Raw genomic sequence first — 22271 nt, 5'->3', positions numbered from 1 at the left:
AGTACCAATGACAGATACAGTACCAATGATAGATACAGTACCAATGATAGATACAGTACCAATGACAGATACAGTACCAATGATAGATACAGTACCAAAGGAATGATGCCATTCAAGTCCAGAGCTGATGAGTAGGCATAGGAAGGAGTAGCTGGAGTCTTAAGTGAAGGTCTGCTGACCCTACCCACTTCTCCTTCTATGAAGGACTGGTTTCTGATCTCCCAGAGGGCCTCTTACTGTCCTGAGCATCTCTTGTGGGTAGTCACAGCAGCTTTGATTAAGATGTGTGGTGGGTTGAATAAGATGTCCCCCATAAGACTCAGACATTTGATTGCTTGGTCCCAGTTGGTAGTACTGTTTGAGGACGATTAGGAGGCGTGGCCTTGCTGCAGGAAATATGTCACTGAGAGGTAGGTATTGACGTTTCAAAGGACGCGTGCTATTTTGAGGATATTCTCTCAGTTTCCTCCTGTTGCCCCTGACATTATAGACTCTGGATCTGTAGGCCCCAAATAAACTTTCTTCTAGATGTGGCCTTGGTTGAGGTGTTTTATTACAGCCATAGAAAAGTGATTAATATAAGATGCTCATAGCTTGTACTTCCCAGAGGACAGCGTTCCCTTGTGGACTGGAGCATAATCGGGGACGGAGGAAGGGTCCTAGAGGTAATTTTCAAGTCTAGCCATTTTCTTAATTGAGGTTCTCACTTCCTGGATGACCAGAGTTTGTGTCAAGTTGACCAAAACAACCCAACAATAAGCTTGCACCACATGCCCCGTAAGAGCTAAGGGTTTGAACCTAGGTCCTCCTGGTTGTTTGATGGGCACTTTACCAACTGAGCATCTCCCCAGCTTTGCAAGGACCTTTTGGATACAGATATCTTGCTGCCGGTCCTCTGGAATCCGTGATGATCACGTTTGCATGTGGGGGCTCTTGTACTGGGCAGCCTGGTTCAGGGTGAGCTGTGGAGCAGCAGAGAGGCCTCTCCGAAGCCAGGATAAGTTTTGATTCCACAATTAAGTCACCAGGAGTGAATCCAGGTCCGTGAAGTGGCTGCTTGTCCCTTTAATGTAGAACAGCCGACCCAATTGATAGGCTTTTAATATTACTGGATGTTTTGGTTCTATTGCCTGAGCATAAAATTTATTTTACCTGGATCCTTGGAATGAGGAACATTTTAGTGGATGGTTCGCTTAATGGATGAGAAATCTTTGGCTAATAGTGAGTCCGCCTCTTCCACAGCTGCACATTTAATTTCTGCCAATTATACAGGCCCATTTGCTTATTCATAAGTGTTCAAGGTACAGCTGCGATGGCTTTTGGTGCCTGTCAAAACATGCAGTACCTGAGAAGAGCAGGAAATCAAATGAGCCGCCTTACACGGGCAGCTTCTGACCCCTCTGATCACTGTGCAGCTGGGCTTGTTGGAGCGATAAATGGAAATAGCCTTTATAGCTAAAAAGGTTGCAAATAAATCTCTGATTGTGCTTCTTGAGCTCCATGGTGGGGCCCAGAGGTCTCTCTGCCTAGAGGTCCTTAATAGAGCATGGGAAATACTTCGGTTCTCTTCCCACAAAGTTTCCTTAATCTCTGGTGGAATCTCTTCCCATCTTCAGCTCTGGAAGGCACAGGAAGAGCATCCTTTATGGGCACCAGGCAGAGGCAAGTGCACGCCTGTTCTCCATATGCAGTGTAACTAGTTTCCTCAGCCTTGTCCCTTATAAGACCTGGGTTCTTGACTGGACACAAATTGGAGCATCAGGTAAAGTGCAGCGTGCTGGTCTGAGGTACAGCTGCTCAAGCAGGAGGACCCGAGCTCTGATCTCACGGAACCCACAGAAAAGCCAGATGGTGCAGCATTCAGTAGAACCTCAGAACTCAGGGCTGAGGGGACAGAGAGGGGAAAATCCCAGGAACCCAGTGGCTGGTCTAGCCAAAACAGTGAACTTTAGGTCCCCGAGAGTCTGAAAAGAAAAAAGATTGGCATTAATTAATTGGGGAAGAAAACTGACACCCACTTCTGCCCTTCACAGGCATAAGTGAGTACACACAAACACACACACACACACACACACACACACACACACACACAGAGAGAGAGAGAGAGAGAGAGAGAGAGAGAGAGAAACACACACACACACACACACACACACACACAGAGAGAGAGAGAGAGAGAGAGAGAGAGAGAGAGAGAGAGAGAGAGAAATAGAGCGTGCCTAAATTTGAATTTCAAAAATAAATGTATATTTTGGTATAACTATTTTCTCATGCAGTGCTTAGGTTATATTTACATGAACAAATTCTTGATCTACAATTCATATAGACCCAGCCACCTGCTTTTGATTTCCTGCATTAGGCATCGTTAGCAGGGGCCCTGTTCACAACAGTTTTTTCTTTCTGTATTATTTGCAAAAATGTTGTGACTCCTCTAAGGCTCCCAGGGCTGCTGGTGGGGAGGGGCAGGAAGATGAAGGAAATAAGGAGGATGCCCGTGTTCCTCCTCTGCTCCCACAAACAGTGATGTCTCAACATCGAGCAAGAAACCGATAAGTAAAGCAGATACAGTGTTTTAGAAAAGATACCATATGATCTCCAGAAAACTCCAGAGGAGCCAAAAACCCATTCAGATGGTTTGCTGGAAGGCTTCCCCAGCCAGGTGGATGCATCGGGCTGGTTTATACTGACCCCCTGCAGCTACCAGCCAGGCCTCATCAGTCATTGACAGGCATAAGTGGATCACGGGGAAAATGACCTGTCTGTAAGGAATTAGCCAATCACGTGGTAATTACTTAAAGAGGCCTCAGTTGGGCTAAGGGCATATCACAAAAGAGGGATCAGATGTGACAAAAGTCAGGCCACTCTCCTTGCAGTCAAGGAGATAACAAATATAGGGAGATATCAAATCCTCTTTGCCATACATGAATGTGTTTTTGGGAAGTACCCAGTACTGACTGAAGTTGGGCCAATGAGAGTGACAAAATGCTGTTCATAGTGGTGCCAGTGGCACCATCTTCCTGCTCCCTCCGAATTTCTGACCGTTTGCACAGGTTAGTGTTCAAGATGATATTTAATAAGGAAACAATTTAGAAGCAGCCTCAGGGCCCAGAGGCATGAGAGAGCCGGGACTAATTTGTATTGCTCGGCAGTGCCTGAAAGAGCATTGAGTCACAAGAGAAATCGTTTCTGTTGCCTTTCAGTGGGAGCGGAGAGCAGCCTGACATCATGTAACGTGCTATCTCTGCCCAGTGCGACCTCATGAGGATGCACAGGAGGGGGAGCACCCACCTCCCTTGTTCTTTTTTTTGGCAGTGAGGTTGTGGTGGCTTGCAACAACTTCTGTGTGCTTGTTCAGTTTCTCACAGTCCCTTTAGCATACATTTGTAGTTTTGTGACCAGAAAGATCATAGATGAGATGTTTTGAGTGAGCTGTATTACCCCATAGCAAGGAGGATGGATAGAGCCCATCCTGTGGTGGTCTCTTCAACCCAAAGTTCACACTCCACCGATGAGACCTGGGTGAATATCCTGACATTGATTTTTATGCTGAGACCCTTACATTTGAATCTCCCAGTTATTAATTTGAAGGGCTTTGCAAGATTCAAGGACACTCTGGCTTTATAGTCTGGTAGAATTCAGTGACAGAAGATGCCCATAATGTCCCTCCCGCCCTTACATCTCCTGACAAAGGACAGGCCAGCTTTATTGCCTCTGTACAGCTGACCCACCTGCCTGGTGCCTGACAGTTGGGGCCACAACTCAAATGCCTAACATGTTCTAAAAGATAACCGTGTAGCAGAATTACTAACAAGTCAAAACACCCCTGTGGAAACCCCTTCTCTCCTTTAAGCCATCTGGACTGAGGTCCCCCAGAAGATCCAACGCCAAGAATTCACTTTGTTTTTCTCACCATCTTCTTGAAGCCTTCTTCTCCTTGTCTACAGCATGAGGCCAAGATCAGTTTGAAGAGGGAGTGAAATGGAGAAATTGTGACGTGGACAAACAGAGGATATGTGCTCTCATTTGCTTCTTTCTATTCTTGAATGTGTGTGTGTGTGTGTGTGTGTGTGTGTGTGTGTGCATGAGCCTAGGTGTGTGTGTATGCATATGTGAGCACAGTTGCCCATAGAGGCCAGAAGGTGTGTGTCCCCTGGAGTTTAAGTCACAGGTGGTTGTGAGCTGCCTGATACGGGCGCTGGGGAAGAGATGCAAGTGCTTTCAGTACTGTTATGGGTTCGCTGATGAACACAGTCCATGAAACCAAAATACAAAGGTCTGGTGCATCATGTCGAATAGGAAGGGGCTTTTCCCAGCATAGCTGCCCGTTCTGGATGGGAAGACAAAGAAAGATGGAACTCCCTGTGGCAAGAGGTGGTCACTACAGCTTTTAGCATAAGTCATAGCTTGAATTTTTTTCCATTCATTAATTTGTTTATTCATTTTACATTTCAGTCAGAGCCCCCTCCCACACCCTCCCACAATCCTTCCCTTCATTCTCCATCTCCTTCTCCTCTGAGAAAGGGGAGTCCCCCCACCCCCGGTACCTACCCATTCACCGTAGCACATGAACTAGGTACATCCTCTCCCACTGAGGCCAGACAAGGCAACCTAGGGGATAGGGATCTACAAGCAGGCAACAGAATCAGGGACGGCCCATGTTCCAGTTGTTGAGGGACCTGCATGAAGAACAAGTTACACATCTGTTGTGTGTGTGTGTTGGGGGGGGAGGGGGTAGGTCCTGTCCATGTATGCTCTTTGGCTGGTGGTTCAGTCTCTGCTTGGATTTAAGAGAAGTAATTTGGCAAACAGTGGGCTCAGAACTAAGCCAAAAGCCCTAGGGCCATTAAACAGAATCCCAAAGACCAAGAACTTTAGAAAACACTCCCATATTCTCAAGTCAACCACAGAATATAAAACCGGGCCATGAACTGTGTGTTTTGTGAGCCAGGCACTGCGTCACGTTCAGTTGTTGGAACAATCCCATGAGGTAGATATAATTAAGCACATACGCTTTATAGCTAAGAAATCCGTGGCAGCATTTGCTGAGTGAAACTAGTAACTGAGTCTGGTGGCCTGGATGAGAATGGCCCCACAGGCTCAGAAGCTTAAATACGTTGTCATCAGCTGGTGGAACCATTTGGGAAGGATTAGGAGGCCCTGTAGAAAGGAGGTGTGTCACTGGGGATTTGTGCCGTTCCCAGTGTGCTCTCTGCCTCCTGTTTGCGGTTTGAGGTGTGAGCTCTCAGCTATTCCTTCTGCCGTGCTTTCACCCCAACATCATGGACTAACACTCTGGAACTGTCAGCCCAATTAAATTCTTTCTGCTATACGTGGCCTCAGCCATAGCATTTTAATCTCAGCAGTAGACAAGCAAGTAACTCACTGATAGAGCTGTGGTCACAAGACAGTCACTGTGGTTCTTCCATCCTGTCTACATTCAGTGACAGCCCTGAGTCCAGACATGTAGAGGGACAGAATCATCGCCATACATAAGTTGGATAAGGGGCTGGGTGGGTACTGAAAGAAACCATGTTGAGTGTGGGGCTATCTTTTCTGAACCACGCTCTTTAATGTAATTATATATAATGTGTGCAGTGTGCACATTTGTAGGATCATGTGTGTCTGTGTGTAGGATTTGTCACTAACTCTGGAGCTCATTGATTCAGCTGGGCTATCTGTTGAGCTTGGAGATTGCTGTCCACACTGTAGTCACAGACACTTGCTGCCCAGCTACCTTTGCTTTCTATTTGCTTGCATACATACCTGGAGACAGCATGGAAGAAGAGGAGACACTAGTATGTCCCCCTCCTTAGTGTCTTCAGCTTAACTGGGGGGCTGGGTTATGAGTGTGCATTGTAACAATGCTCTCTAAGAATTGGGTTCCGAGGGCTGGAGAGATGATCCCCTTAAAGGGTACTTCTCTTGCAGAGAACCTGGGCTCCATTCCCAGTACCCACATGATGGCTTAGAACCATCTGTCACTCCAGTTTCAAAGGAACCAATGTCTTTTCCTGACTCCTGTGGGCACTGTATGTACATGGTGCACATATATACATGCAGGCAAAACATACATGCGTGATCGTCCATGCTTGTGTGTGTGCAGATATGCAGGCCTACATGGGTTTTGGTTATTCCTTAGGTTTCTCTCACCTTTTTGAGTCAGGCTCTCTCTTTGGCCTGAATCTCCAGTGAGTTAAGCCAGGCCAGCTGACCAGCGAACTTCTAGGAAATCCATTTAATCTCCATGTCCCATCATGCTCCCAGTGGAGTTACAGCTATCTGCCGGGCTTAAAGTTTTCTTAATTACATCTGTTTATATAATTTAGTGTGCACATTTGGAGGTCAGAGAACAACTTAGGAAAATTGGTTCTCTCCTTCTACCACATGTGTTCCAGGAATCACACTTGGCAGCCATCTTGCCAGCCTCTTTCTTGCCAGATTTTTACAAGGCTTCTGGGGATCCGAACTCAGGTCCTCACACGTGCAGAACGCTAGCTATACCGAGTGAGCCCTTCCCCTCAGCCCTCTTCCCCCGTTCTTCTGTTTTGCTGCCGATGCTGCTCATTAGCACACAGTACAGTCATCCTGCATCCCCGGCCACTCATTATCGTGTTTCATAACAGGGCCTTAGAAACAAGACCTTTCTCAGGGATCTGGAGCTGTGTGCGCTCAGTAGGTAAAGAATTCGCCTGTTGTGCTGTCATAATGAACTCATCTCCACTGAGATCTGGGGGTTTTAGTCACGCTCTCTCGTGGCTGGTGATCTGTTAATTAGCACTGCTGTATTCACGGGAGGCCTGAAATTCCATCACTGGGCCCATTTGATCCAACCAGTCCGCTCAGGGACCGCAGACCATCTGTGTCCTGGTGTGGCTGGGACCATGGGCTACAAAAGAGGAGGCTAGCTCCGTATTCACCTCCCTAGATGTGTCTCGAATCCTTGAGGACAGTAATGCTCCCAGGCCAGCTGTGCATGTTCCGCTGCAGTGTGGGCTGTGACTTACACAGTGGAGTGGAGGCTGATCAAGATGACCCTGCTTCCACCATGTAGAAGATGTCACAGCTTGTCATGCTACAGGGGCAGCTGTGTCCTGGGCAGCAGACAACTGTGTGCTCAGCTCATGGCTCCAGGTTTGTGCTCAGCAGGTGTCGTCTATTGGAGTGCAGGGAAGAGAGAATTCCAGCCTTGGTGTCTGAGAAGAGGAAGCAGGGAAGCAGGTGCTAGGCTCAAGGACAGCACTCAAGCCTCTAGACCGGGAGCTTGGAATTCTGGGTACTGCTGTCCCCGCCTCAGCCTTAACTTAAGGTGTATAAAACTGCTTCTGGTCTTGTACACACAGAAACACCTATGCATAGATTCAGGGAGCCTGCCTAGTATGTCTGACAATGAAGATGGGACCAAAGGGCAGGAACATCGCACACGAATGTACACACACACACACACACACACACACACACTTTCTTTCTTACAATGTGGACACTGCACAGCCTGGATTGAATTCCAAGGGTTGTCCAGGAAGAGCTGCTATCCCACTGAGAGGCATTCTCTAGAGGCCAGCTATGAGTTAAGCACTGTGAAGGATCAATTTAAGGCCTTCCTTCCCTCCCCTCCTTCATTCCCCTTGCTGCCTCTCGCCTGCCCAACCCTCCTTTCATTCTCTCCACTCCTCTTCCCTTCCCTTGTCTCTCTTCCACTTTCTTTCTCGTTTTAAAAAGACTTTTAAAAAATTATATGTATATGTCTCTAGGAGTGTAGCTGCCTCCAGAGGCCAGAAGAGGGCACTGGATCACCTGGAGCTGGGGTTACAGGAAGTTAGCCACATGGTTGGGGTACTGGCAACCACACTTGAATATTTTTAAGGGCAGAACCATCTCTCCAGCCCCATGGGACTCTGTTCTTTAGGGCCAGCACCTCAGAAGTTGAGACAAACCATAGTAGCTAGATGTGACAAAGAAGGTATTAAATCAAATATGCACATACAGTGAGGGGCCGGGAGATCCCAGAGGTGTTCTGTGTTTCTGTTTTAAATTGTATCTCATTTGTTATTAGTATGTGGCAGCGGTGTGGGGCTCGAAAGCCACAGCATGGAGGTCAGAGAGCTCTTAGGAGTTGGCTCTCCTCTTCCGCTGTTGGTTCTAGACATCAAATCCAGGTTGCCAGGCTTAATTACTGAAGCATCTTACCAGCCCCCTTGTCACCGATATTGGATTTGAGGAAGGTCTTGCCCTGCTTTCATCTTCATAGCAGAAGGAAAGAAGTTCCCTGAATGGTGATGGGAAGGATGAATGTTGACGGTCCCTGTCACCCTCAGTCAAGGGCATGGACTATGGTGTTGTACCCAGAGTCCCAGAGTGTAAGCCTTCTACCATCTCCCATAGTTAGGGATCTTCCAAACCTGGACACTCATGAGGGGGAATTAGGTTCACAATCTGCCTAGGAGTGCAAGGTGCCACTCTCTGTCAGATCCTTACCAACAAGGGCAAAGCCCACGGACTTCACAAAACAGCAGCAGCAGCACCTGCTTTGATTGCCAACACAACACAACCTACGATCACCTGGGAAGAGAGTTTCAAAGAAGGACTATCAACATTGGGATTGGCCTGGCGGTAGGCATGTCTGTGAGAAATTGTCTTAATTGTTGTGGGAAGATGCACTCCACTGTGGGTGGCACCATTCCCTAGGCAGGCATCCAGAACAATGGGGTGGTGAAATGGAGCTGAGCCCAAGCCAGTGAGCATGTGTGCACGCCTTGCTCTCTGCCCTTGACTGTGCATATGAAGTGACTAGCTCTTTAAATTCCTACCGTGGTGACTTTGCCGTAACAAAGGAGTTGTGAGCCAAAATAACCTCTTTCTCTCCCCCTTGTCAGAGTATTTTATCGCTGCTACAGAAATGAACTAGAATAATCATCGTCATGGCAATTCTCCGGAGAGGGTGAGCCCAAAGTGCAGTGTGTGGCTGCCATGCTTTTAGCTCTTAGGCTCTGCCCAAGATGCTTTAAGCCCCTCTTAGGTCTGTGTCTACCAAGACCCTACTTCCTGTTCTTGTGATCACATTTACCTTCAAATATCTATTAGGAATAAACAGTCCTGGGGACAATGGACCTTTAGGCCACCCATTAAGAAACACCATTAAGATGACAGTGTAAGAAGCAGCAACACTCGAGTCCAAACCAGGAGAACTATTTTTTTGAAACAGAGTCTTTTATGTATCCCAGCCTACTTCTATGCTTGAAATGCTCCTGCCTCAGCCTCCCAAGGGCTGGAATTTGGAACATGAATCTACATACCTGTCAACCAAATCAAAGTGGGAATTTTCAGATGGTCAGTCTATGAACTCAGACCCTGAGCGGTCCTCAGGACCTGGGCTGCCATGTATTTCTGTCTGTCTGTCTGTTTGGCTGGATGCTTTGCCTGTCTTTGCTTACTGGAGCGCACTGCTTCTTCCTTCTGTCTGTCTGCTGAGCTGCGTTTGTCTCCTGTTCTTCTACAGCTGCTCTTAAACCACTCTGCCGGCCGCAGCACCCACTCCTGCAAGCCACCCTGTCTTCTAGGAGAGGGAATCTGACTGGCTGAGCCTGACATCTGCCTTGCTTCCTTTGAGTCTCAGGATGACCAGGAGCAGGGTCACATACATAATTCTGTAGAGGTCTTGGAGAAAGGGGACATATTACTAACGATATCAGTCCGTGTATTCAGCACTTAGAGTAGTCCAAACACTTCCATGCGCTCTGTTGTTGAGCCTTCCTTGCTTGGTTCTAGGGTTGATCTAACTGGAGGGGTGAGGGAAGGAAGAAATGGCAAACACACAGACACGCTGCCATATAAAAGCTGGTATTGGGTGGGGTGGGCTCTCTACTGGAGATGCTGCAGCACCCCAGAAATTCATGTGTTACCCTGAATCAAGGAGGCAGGGGTATTATTTACAGCTGGACAAGGAAATAGGTTGAGCTAATCAAGTAGGCGTCTGTAGGGGGGCAGTCTTCGGGCCATACACTTGGGGGGTGGGATAGGAGGGAGCTTTGGTAAACATTTTCTTCACACACTGTCCACATTCACACTCAGACCCCGGGGAAGCTTTGCCACCCTTCTGGGACTCACCCAGGGAGGGCTTTGCTACTCCCATGGGGCTCCGGTGTTGGTACTTGACCTGGCCCATGCCTACGAGTCAACAGCATCCATTCACCCAGGACTTCTCTCCCTTCCTACAACCCCATAACCCTGCCCAGACAAGGGTCGATGCTCCGTTGCTTTGAATCAGGGAATTACAGTACAGTGCTGTGAAAACACTTGGTTAGCAAGTGTCACTCAGCTGTTGTGTGGCCAGGTCATGAAGTAAACATGATGACCCGATCCCACAATGTGTGCTCCCTGCCAGTCCTCTGTGTCCCTCTTCCTGTATGGTATCCTCTTCACCTGTCTTAGAACCACGATTCCAGGCACACACCGGTCCCTGAGTGTTTGCTGAATGACTGTCCGAAGGAATGGCTGAGCCATCAAGAGACTCCTGGCCCATGGGCGTCTAGATGTAGGATGGTCCCTGGCTTGAAGGCTTCCTCTTGCAGCTGCTTGTCCAGAAGTCAGTGTGCGCATTTTTACAGCCCCTCACTCTCCATTCTTCTTTTGAACAGACAAGCGTGAGAATGGTGAGGTATACCAGAGGAAGAAGGTGGCAGCTACTGACCTCCCAGAGAACACACCCCTCTCAGGGCCTGTGCACGGGAACTCAGGGCAGCCTGGGGTGAGCAGCTGGAGGAGGATTGCTCTGCTCATACTGGCTATCACCATACACAACATTCCAGGTAAGGACTGGTCCTGGGGCTGTTTGCCACCTGCCTGAGGGTCAAGCCACTCGATGTCCACACAGCTGAGCAAGTGGAAAAGGATAACTGTCAGTGGTGACCTGAGTTCTATTTGGAAGGGAGCAGAGGCCACTCTGTGCTGTGGGTGATTCATTCTACAATGATCTTGGCAAGTCCCAGTGCCCCATTCCAGTTACTTTACATAGCCTCTGCTGTTTGGACCCAGGGGTCCCTTTCTTTACATATTTGGTACCAGATCGTGTGGAACATAGTTCCGTAACCTCTGTTGATCACTAGGATAGAGGGAGCCTCCTGTAAGTGCTGGATGTCTCCAATTCTGACTGATGATTTTTTAGGATATGTTGAATTCAGGGACTTGGGAAATAACTCAGCCGGAGAAGGGTTTGCTGTGCACATACAAGTTTTACCCACAGAACCCAAGTGAAAGAGCTAGACATGATGAAATATGACTGTCACCTCAGCACTGGGGAGGCAGGGACAGGAGGACCCTCAGAGTCATTGAATTACCGTATTTGGTGTGCAGTGGTTCTCAACCTTCTAACGCTGTGACCCTTTAATACAGTTCCTCATGTTGCGGTGACCCCCAACCATAAAACTATTCTCTTTGCTACTTTGTAACTAATTTTGCTACTGGATTGAACTGTACTGTAAACATCTGTGTTTTCCAGTGGTCTTAGGCAACTCCTGTGAACAGGTCATTCCACCCCCAAGGGGGTCATGAGCCACAGGTTGAGAAACCCCAGTTTGGTGAGTCACAGGACAGCAAGAGATGATGCTGTTACCAAAAATTAAATGGACAGAGCTGAGAAATGACACCTAAGGTTGATCTGTAGCTTTTACACAGAGTTGCACACATGCGGACCCGCACAGGAACGTGTACACCCACAAACGTGCACCCCACCGTGCATATATCAAGAGAACAGTATGGAATTCTGCCTTGATTAACACGTTTCATGCTTTCTTTGTAGGGACCTCTGTCTGAGACCTTTACAGACCTCTTCCTATTACAACTTATCTTTGGATGTAACATAGTGGCAGGAGACTTATTGGTGCTTTATTTAAAAGATACTATCTTTTAAACAGACACTATTAAATACAAGAAATACTATTTCTTTTAGAGCATCAGGAAGACACAGGTAAACATAAAATAACAAACACTAAGGCTACTACAAAAATAAACAAATGAAGGATCCCAAGCTGCTGGGGACAGTGTGGGATTCGAGCTCGGCCACCCACTGACTCCGAGGTTATCTCTAAATACTGTTTGGTTTTCTCATGGCTGACATAGGACTACTATGCCATCGGTTTCTTTTGAGACTTCTATGAACCATGCACACAGCTGTTGGCTTCAGTATCACGCTCGGGCCTTCTGAGAGTTTGACAGATGGGGGCCATTGTATAGGCCAGGCTCCTTAGGTCTTTCAACCATGACTTTGTCAGTCTTGGGTTGTTAATCATTCCCATCCATCTTTTGCTGAAAGTTGAGCGTGAGCAATCGCCTTCGGGGGAGGGGGAGCGGGGAGCTCTCCTAGAGCATGTGCAGTTGCCTTCCCCGGGGGCTGTCCTAGGCGATTTGTTTTACAAATCCACAGAGTTCGTTGAACCCATCTGGTGTCTGTGACAGGATCGGTGCAGCTGGCCAAGGCTCTCTAGAGTCATGACGGTTTTCTCTTAAGGCCCATGTGGCTGTTATTCTGCTGTCTCCCGGCTTCAGTTTTGCCGAGGCGGAGAACACGGGCAGATTGAGGTTATTCCTCTGGGGAACTTGATAACTCTTATTTGTGCAAAGAAGCCACCGTGTGTAGCCATGTCTGCGCTATTATAGTCACGTACATATGGAATTCACCAAAAAGACTGCACCAGATCACTTTTAAGCCAGACTTTTTTTCTGGGTGGAGACAAATGTGTTTCTCTGGCTATTTCCATCACAGCTAAAGCAATTTTGATCATGTAATAGGCTGCTTTTCTTAGAATTTTCCTTATTGCCCGTCTCTCCGCCATTTTCCTCCTGGCCCTTCAGCCCTTTCTGGGTCAGATGAAGACATTCTTGGTTAATATCCCTAAAGCTCCCAATTTAGTCTGTCTCTAAGTAGAGTCTTATACACAGAACCCCAGCACACTGTGCAAAAAGATCTAACTGGATTTGCACCGTTGGGGGCCCCTGTCATGATATCCATAGAATCTTAAATTGCCCATTGGAAGTCCGAGGACTCCTGAACCGCCTCCAGCCTGTAAAATACCAATCATTGCAGAAGCAGGGTTACCTATGTCTCCCTGTCAGCCATGGTATAGTCACTCATTCAAGACCTTTAGTTAACTAATAAGAATAAAGATCCATCTAGTGGGCTCAGAGTCAGGTCCAGTGAGGATACTGGCTTATGGTATGTCAGAGTAGTGTCTGTTCCCTCAAGGGACTTGAAAATGTCTACGAAGCAGGCTTTCCAACAACGCACTGGGTACCAGGCTGCCTCTGGAGGAGCCTCACCTGGGCAGAGCACAACCACACTATCTTCCTGGCTGTTAAGGTTGGGGCAGATGGACTGGCTAGGACGTATGGAGGAGACAGGCCAGTGGGAACCCCAAGGCTCTGAGGTGACCAGTTACAGATGTTGGGCTGTGGTTAGGATCGTCTAGGAAGAGAACGGGAGCTGAACTAAGAGGATTAGCTTAGTTCAGGCTTAGCTCCTGTCAGGCAGGGGAGAGCCTGGGCAGAAGGTTGGGTACACAGGTTCAAGTCTGACCACAGTGGGAAACTGTGACTGACACTTTCCGTGCTAGTATTAATCTTCAACTTGATAGCAAATGGAATCACTGAGAAGACAAACCTGTGGGGGATTATTGCGACTCTGGACACCTGAAGGGAATATGTTAATTAGATTCATGTTGGTGGGGAGACCCACCCTAAAAGCCAGGGCAGCATTTTCTGATTGGCTCCTGGATTACAATAAATAGCTAAATAGACTCCTTCAACCCTCTCTTCTTCCTTGTACGGGGACATGGGGTCTATGTGAACAGAGACTTCAAGCCCCTGCCATTTGAGTTCTCTTCCCTTAGATGTGCTCTTAAACTTCGAACCCAAATAAGCCCTTCCTCATTAGCTACTCTTGAGCAGGCATTTTATACAACAGCAGAGAAGCGACTTAGCACCTGGCTGCTCTGTAAATCCTTAGCACTGTAGGACATCACCAAAGGCCTAAGTACAGAGGCTCAGGTGCTGTTCCAGGGGTGGGGTATAGTTTAATATACATGAAGCCCTCAGGCTGATGCCCAGAACTGCATAAACTGGGCATTGAGACACATACCTGTACTCTCAGCACGCTGGATGGTAGAGGCAGGAGGATCAGAAGTTCAAGATTATCCTTAGCTACACAGCGAGTTTGAGGCCAGCCTGAGTTATACAAAACCCTGTCTGGAAAACAAAATTACATAACTCTGAAGTTCTCGGCAAGGTTTATCTCTCAAGTCCTTGGTTTCTGTTGTCATCTGAAGAGGATAACTCACCCACGGTTCCTGTCAGCTCTGGGATGCTGTCTGACAAGAGTCATTTTGAGAGGCTGTCCAGTGCCAGCCTCCTTTGAAAAGGTCTCTTCTTTTAACACCATCCTTTATGGTTTATTAAAAATTTAGTTGCATCTTTGACATTCTCCAATTCTCTGGGTTTTCAGATAGACTTTCCACAATGACTTAATGGATAATTGATTTTTTTTTTGAAGTTTTTGTCTTTACTGCTTCAGTTTTGTACATCCTGAGGATGGCACTTGTTAAAAAAAAATTGTGATGTAATGTAGAAAGAAGAAAGAAGGCTTATTAATGGGTAGCTTGGCTCTGGAGTGTTCTGCAGTGTGACCACACACCTGAGGGCATTGGTACTTACCCAAGACGCTTGAGTTAATGTGTAAAACCTACTTGTGTAGACAGATGAATCCCTGAGCCTCTGAGCTTCACCATAAGTTATGGACCTTTGTTAGCTACCATCACCACCGTGGCAAAATACCTGAATGAAATCAAGTTAAAGGGGGAAATGATTACCTTGGCTCATGAGTTCAGTCATCTGGTTCCAATGCTTTGGGCTGGAGGCAAGGCAGAGCGTCATGACAGCAGGGGTGTCTGGTGTCTTCCTCTCATGTGGCATGTACCATTATACACTCAGTTGCTTAAATCTGTGTGCTTGCCTGTTAAATGGGGCATCTTTCCAAAAGGTCAGCACCGTGTTCTTTTATCAGCCCATTATCACGGCATGTACTGGAGCTCCAACCCAGTCCATGGCTACTTTATACTCCAGCACCAGGAAGGACAGGTCCATTCACTCCCCACTTCCATACTGGGAGAGCAGAGGCTAGTCAAGAGCTGAGCGATCAGTTGTCTTTCTGTGTTGGCTACCAGGTGAGCTAAGGGCAGATATTTTTGGTATGTCCATGAGTGTGTGTGTGTGCATCTGTCTGTGTGTGTGGGGGGGTGTTGCACATGTGGGCATGAAATGGAGGATGGTATCTGGTGTCTTCCTCCATCACTCTTCACTTTACTCTTTGAGGCAGGCTCTCTCATCAGGCCTTGAGGCTCAGTGATGAGGCTAGACTGGCTGGCCTATAAACCACAGGGATCCACTCATGTCCCCATGCCCAGCTTGGGCACTGCAGGGCATGCTGTCACGCTCAGCTTGTCATATAGATTCTGGGGATGAATGGTAGACCCTCTGCCTTCACTGGTGAGCTGATTATGGAGACCCATAGCAGAGCCTGCACAACTAATTTTCTCTTTCCCTTCTCCTTACAGTCAAGAGCCAAGTTCCTTTGACAGTTGTTGCTGTGATCTAGAGACCCGGGGGCTGCTGTTTGTGTCTCCAGGACAGCTCAGCAGTTGATTTTAATTATTTGGCTTGTCATCATTGCTAGTTTCTAATAATGGCTTCAAAGGAATGCTCGAGGTTTGAGTCAGAAGTGATTTTAGTTTCAGGGAACTCAAGAACAAATTTAGAAAACAAAATATTAATGCCGGCTGGCTGTTCCTGGGGGCTATAACTAATTTTTATTTTCTTCATGGTTTTAGCAGATTTAGATCCAAACTTCCCTATGAAAAAACTACCCTTACTTGTGATGAGATAAAAGCGGGTTTGGGGAAGGGGATGTCCCCAGATGAGTTAACCACTTCAGGATCCCTGATTCTCAACATACCCACCAAAGCAGAGAAAGAAGTTACACAACAGGGCTAGCCTGGTGTCCTTATGTGGTGGAAGTAGAGAGGGAAATTAGACATTTATGAGTGAGGATCTTATTTGGGCTAGCCTGGTGTTTTTGTATTGTGGAACAAGGATAAGATCTCTCTGGAGTTGTGTGTGTGTGCGTGTGTGTGTGTGTGTGTGTGTGTGTGTGTGTGTGTGTATCTAATCTCATTCCCAAGGGCTCCATCCTGATGACCTAAGGCCTCCTGAAAGCTGTCCCCTAACACCAACCTTTGTTTTGGAAACAAGATGAAGTGCTGTATTAGTTAATTACAGCTGCTTTAACAGCCTTTTACTAACATAATGGCTTTAAAAAACCCCAAAAAGATCAGACTTATTCTCCTACAATTTCGGAAGTCAAAGGTCTTAAATCAGTTCTTAAGTTGTTGACAGGGTTCTGATTTGTAGGAGACTCCAGGGTGCGGCTGGGGACATCCATTTCCTGTTCCTTCCAGCTTCTTCAGGTTTCTGCATGGCTGTCACTCTATGTCCCTGTTGCTGCGTGTGCTTGATCTCCTCCTACCACAGTCTTGTTTGAACCTTTGATGACTGCATTGAGAGTCTCTCCAGGTAACTCAGGACAGTGGGAATCTGATCATTCTCTCTGGCCTAGAGGGCAGTTTTAATAGGCTCAAGCATTAGAACTCAGATGGTTTTGTAGTTCTCATTGGCTAAGCCGCAGAAACCAAAGCAATCAGTGTGACACTGGCCAGAGACAATTAGCTTGAATCTTCCAGGGTTTTCCTCTTCCCCTGGGACTTCCCTTCAGCTCCAGCTCTGTCTTCTTCGCTTCCCATTCCCAGGCTGCTTCTGTCTGACCTTCTGTATACCCGCCACCGCAGCACCGCTAGCTAGCTTGCTCGCTCCCCCCCCTCTTCTCTCTCTCTCTCTCTCTCTCTCTCTCTCTCTCTCTCTCTCTCTGTCTCTCGTACGTGCACACACACGTACGCACATGTGTACGCACAGTAAGGGTATTGTGGGAGTGTTGCTGTATTCATCAGGTATATGCCACTGCTATTTCAGTATCTCACAGATTCCACTTAAGTGAGGATTTGGGGTTCAGAGGGAAGAACATTTTGTTTTGGCTCACCATGGATTTAGCCCATCACAGTGGTAGAAGGCACGGCAAACAGAGCACCTTGGTCTTTGACATAGGTGACAAGACCTAGAGATGAGGTACAGGGACCTGCCAACACACAAACCCATGCCCTACTTCTAGCCAAGCCGAACCTCCCCAAAAAAACTACCAGCAGGGACCAAACATCCAAAACATGAGTCCATTTCAGGTTTGAACCACAGTAGTCCCCAGTTCCATCCCGTGGATGAGGAACAGGATCCATAGGCAGGCAGGCAGCAGGCAGGCAGGCAGGCAGGCAGCAGGCAGGCAGCAGGCAGGCAGCAGGCAGGCAGGAAGGCAACAGACTCATGAACAGCCCCAGTTCCAGTTGTTGGGGGACCTACATGAACACCAAGCTGCATATCTCCTACATATGTGCGGGACACCTAGGTCCAGCCCATGCATGCTCATGGTTGGTGGTTCAGTCTCTGGGAGCCCCCAAGGGTACAGGTTAGTTGACGCTGATGGTCTTCTTGTAGAGTACCTGTCCCCTCCATCTCCATGTGTCTTTATTTAAACTCTTCCCACATTGTTCTTTGACACCAGCATTATATGTTTTTAGCGTATTGTAATTGAGAACTGACCACAGCACCACTCAAGGAAGTATTGGCTTTGTGGTGTTTATGAGTTCCACTCTTTAAAGAATACTGATCACTTTTGGGTTTGGACTTTTATTTTACCACTAAAAGTCAGGATTCTACTGATCATGACATAAGGCACTGGCTTCTGTGTGCTTTAGACATTACACTGCCCCCGTGTGGTCTTCATGCACAGCAAGGGTGGCTTTGGAGGGCCAGCACTCAGAACAGGTTTGGGGGTACCGCTTGCAAGAGGCCAGTAGTTACAGAGAAAACATGATGTCTCATTTTCCTGGGACAAAGACTGGGCAGAACACTCTATTATTAGATACGGATTTTCCCCGGGAAAACATGATGTAATCACTGCTAAGTCACATTCTGCTTCTGGACATTGGGTGTCATTGTCAGCAATTGGTGATAAAGGCCCAGCCAGCAGGTCATTGCCACATATAACCTTGAGTTATCAGTGACAGTTGTCTTAGTTCAGGTTTCATTGCTGTGAAGAGACACCATGGCCAAGGCAACTCTTATAAAAGAAAACATTTAATTGCGGCTGGCTTACAGTTTCAGAGGTTCAGTCCGTTATCATCATAGTGCATGGCGGTATGCAGGCAGACTTGGTGCTGGAGGAGCTCAGAGTTCTACATCTTGATCCAAAGGCAGCAGGAGACTGATTCCACACTGGGCAGAGCCTGAGTACTAGGAGACCTCGAAGCCCACCTCCGCAGTGACACACTTCCTCCAACAAGGCCACACACTCCCTGTGGGCCAAGCATTCAAATACATGAATCTATGGGGAAGGTGCACACCTATTCAAACTACCACAATAATAAAAAGTATTTACTCAGGTCCTGGAAGTATCCTGTGATCACATACATTTAGATATTTGTCCTCTTGAGTGACACAGAGATGCAGAAGTTCAGAGACGCAGCCTAGGGCCACACAGCAGCCATTTAGGGGGAGCTGGCCGTTGCTCCCACCTGGATGAGCTCTTGGCCTCTCTCCTACTGATAAGTGGCGAAGCATCTCAGCTATTTCCAAAAAGTTCAGGGAACACGTTTCGTTCTTTTTTTTTTTTTTTTTTAACGACATGAAATGTCAGCGTCTGTGACACCAGCCGGGTGTGTTAGCATACTCCTCGCTCCAGATGTCCTGGGCTCTGCTCAGCTGCAGGCTTAGGCTGGGTAGCCTGGATGGGAGACCTCTTCCATAGCCAGGGCTGTCCCTAAGGGAGCTCCACAGAAGGTTGCAGAAGGAGTACCTCAGAAGTATGCCCTCCACATCCATCACCAGCAGGCGAGGGTGGTCCAGGACCCATCAGGGTTAGACAGACATAGACTTTAGAATTGGCAAGGCCTGGACTTAGCTCCTGAAGCCACCAGCTGTCTTATTAGTAGTGTGACTCTGGGTAAGGGCCTGAGCATCTCAGTGTTGGCAGATGTAAATTGGTGATAGTATCTCACCTTGCAGTTCCCTATGAAGTGAGTTAACAGCTATTACAACAGGCAGGCCACCTGCTGTGTAACCCACCTTAAGGTAGAGCACAGCAGAGCTTGGTGAACATGAGTTCCTTTGCTCCCCTCCTCCTCCTTCCTCTTTCTCCCCCCTCCTCTGGGGCGCCTTAGTTCAACCTTTAAGGATCTTCCAGTCCTAGTCAGGTGACCTTCAAGGGGGACAGCTCAGAGCTCTTTTAATTCTCATCTCCAGCAGGTGACTTCAAGATTATGCTCATTTACTCCAGGAGTTTGAAAACACTGTAATATTCTCCTTTAATTATCTGCACCTCAGTGGGGAAGATGACATTATAATTAGCATGGGCTTCTGTATGGGATGACATTTTGCTCAACAGATCGTGTTCCTGGGTGTGTGCGGTAGCAGAAGCTGAGAGCACACTTTCAAACTGTGCTGTTGGCTGTGAGCACAAGCCCTGGCATGAACTCCTAGAACGGGAAATTGCAGCTCCAGGGTCCCTGCGCGATCCTGCAAGTGCCAGGCAAGCTGGGATCCCACCACCACTGCCAAGGGCAATGGACACACAGAACCTCAGAGCCCTGCTTCTTGGCTGTCTTAGTTAGGGTTTCATTGACGTGAAGAGACACCACGACCAAGGCAACTCTTATAAAGCACAAGATTTAACTGGGGCTGGTTTACAGTTTCAGAGGTTCAGTCCGTTATCATCATGGTGGGAAGCATGGCAGCATCCAGGCAGACTTGCTGCTAGAGGAGTCAAGAGTTCTACATATTGATCCAAAGGCAATCAGGAGGAGACTCCCTTCATCACTGGGCAGAGCCTGTGCAGTAGGAGACCTTAAGACGCACCTACATAGTGACATACTTCCGCCAACAAGGCCACACCTCCTAACAGTGCTATTTTCCATGGGCCAAGCATATTCAAACCACCACACTGGCCAAAGCCACAGTCTAAGGCTGCACTTGGATTTGGGTTAAAATGAAGACTAGTGTCTAAATTGACTCTGTTATGTCATTCTCCTATATCTTATGTAAGGTGAAGAGAAAAGTCAAAGCAAGGTAGTTGGAAGGCAGTTTCTGTATTGATTTGCCAAGTTTCTGGTAACTTCATGTTGTCTTGCTACCATGACCAGAATACAGCTTAAACAGGACCTTCTTTGCTTGGCTATTTGTTTGCTTATTTATTGATTTTTTTTGTTTGTTTTTTGAGACAAGGTCTCACCGTATAGCCTGAGATAGCCTAGCAACCACTCTGTAACCCAGGCAATTCTCCTGCCTCAGTGTCTCAGGTACTAGCATTATAGGCATGAGCCACTATGCCCAGCTTAAGCAAGAGGATCCCTGGAGCTTGATGGCCAGCCAGCTGAGCTGAATCCGGGAGCTTCAGGTTCAGTAAGTGATGCTGTCTCAAAGAATAGGAGGAAGAGCGACTGAGCATGGACGTCTGGTTTCTATACATATATGTGCACATGTACATGTATACTTGTACAAATGTGTGTATATATACACAAGTGAGCACATACATACATAGACACATAAAATTCATCTTGTGGCCAAGTTCAACCTTTAGCCCTGCCCCCCCCCTCTATTTCTTGAGTGCTAGAGTTGCAGGTGTGTGCTGCCACACTTAGTTTATGTGACACTGGAGGTTGATCCTGGGGTCTTCTGCTTGTATGGCAAGCGCTCTACCAGTTGTGCTGAACCCCCGGCCCATAAAATTCTGTTTTATTCTTGAATGAAGGACAGACATGGGTTCAGACAGCTTGTCCAGGAAAATTGGTACACACTGAGTCATGATGTCCAATGTTGGGCTAAGGCAGCTCCAAAACTGAGAAAGCTCCCCCCCACACACCCCTCTCTTCTCTTCCTGATCCACCAGCTCCTCCTCCTCCTCCTGCTTTTGCTGCTCTTGCTCCTGCAATTCCTACTCCTCCTCCTCCTGCTCTTCCACCCACTCCTCCTACTGATTCTTCTCCTGCTCATCCTCCCCCTCTTCCTCCTGCTCTTCATCCTCCTGCTCTTTCTGATGCTCCTCCTCCTCCCTTTCCTCCTGCTCTTCTTGTTCTTCTCCTCCTCTTGTACCTTCTTTCCATTCCTCCTCTTCCTGATCTTCCTCCTCTCCTACTTTCAAATAGACATCTGCCCGCTCTCCTGGCCAAGCCTGCATAATGGGTCCATGTCATCTTATGCCCACCTGAAAATCTAGCCCTTTAATTCAGATTTTGAGGATGGGGTTCTCTCTTATGGAAAACACTGTGACATTTACTCTCAGGTCTTGGCTAGGAACACCGTCCAGCTTATCACCCACTGCTGCTACATAAGACATTCATTGAACATATTTTCTGGAAATGCTTTGCCTCTCCTGTGAAAACAATTTATTTATTGTGTATATCTTCTAGTCGTTGGCTGCCAGGGAGGCTAAGGCCTATGTTTTCTTGATAACAGTGACATATGTTCTTAGGATCTGAATTATTCTCCCATTTTGCAACCAATCATCATATCACACTTTAATCAGTTTCAAAGGAGCAGGATTTTTTCATTAGTTGTCAAAATTTTATTCCCACATTACCATTTAGTTTCCTAACCAGTGATTACACTTCTAATCCAGATGCATGACCTGAAGATGCTTATTCTGGTAAGAAATGAGAGGAGAGGGAGTAATCTTTGTAGTGCTCTCTAAATACTTGCAGAGTGAAGCTAGCACACGCCTGTATCTCAGGGGTACAGTACGGGAGGCTGGAGAGATGGCTCAATGATTAAGAGCACTTGTTCTCGCAGAGGACCTGGGTTCAACACCCCGCCCCCCCAAGCACACGCATGGCATTCATAACTGCAGTCCATTGGGATCTGACACCACCTTCAGACCTCCAAGGGTACCCAATATGAGCAAAACACTCATGCAATGCAATAAAAGTAATAAATATTAAAAAAAAGAAATATAGAAGAGTACAATGTAAATTGTTAAACTCTCTGATAGCCATATATAGGAAAGATGTGATTATGCATATTGTATATATGCATATATATCATTTATTATAAAATGCTCCCTAGGGTACACATTGTATATA

At 47.2% G+C, this 22271-nt stretch overlaps 1 protein-coding gene across 3 annotated transcripts in view; it reads left to right on the top strand.

The window, feature by feature from the left end:
- The window catches only part of Slc39a11 (solute carrier family 39 member 11), a 416305-nt gene that overhangs the window by 276131 nt on the left and 117903 nt on the right, over nucleotides 1-22271 (top strand). For all 3 annotated transcript variants that reach the window (XM_028761255.1, XM_028761256.1, XM_028761254.1), the window contains exon 6: nucleotides 10629-10799. In XM_028761255.1, the coding sequence (XP_028617088.1) occupies nucleotides 10629-10799 (171 nt within the window). The remainder of the gene's footprint in view (nucleotides 1-10628; nucleotides 10800-22271) is intronic.

Source organism: Grammomys surdaster, unplaced genomic scaffold (genome assembly GCF_004785775.1).
Source record: "Grammomys surdaster isolate TR1022 unplaced genomic scaffold, NIH_TR_1.0 126906, whole genome shotgun sequence".
Classification (NCBI taxonomy): domain Eukaryota; kingdom Metazoa; phylum Chordata; class Mammalia; order Rodentia; family Muridae; genus Grammomys; species Grammomys surdaster.
Note: the sequence above shows the minus strand (reverse complement) of the source record. Positions and strands in the feature narration are given on the sequence as shown.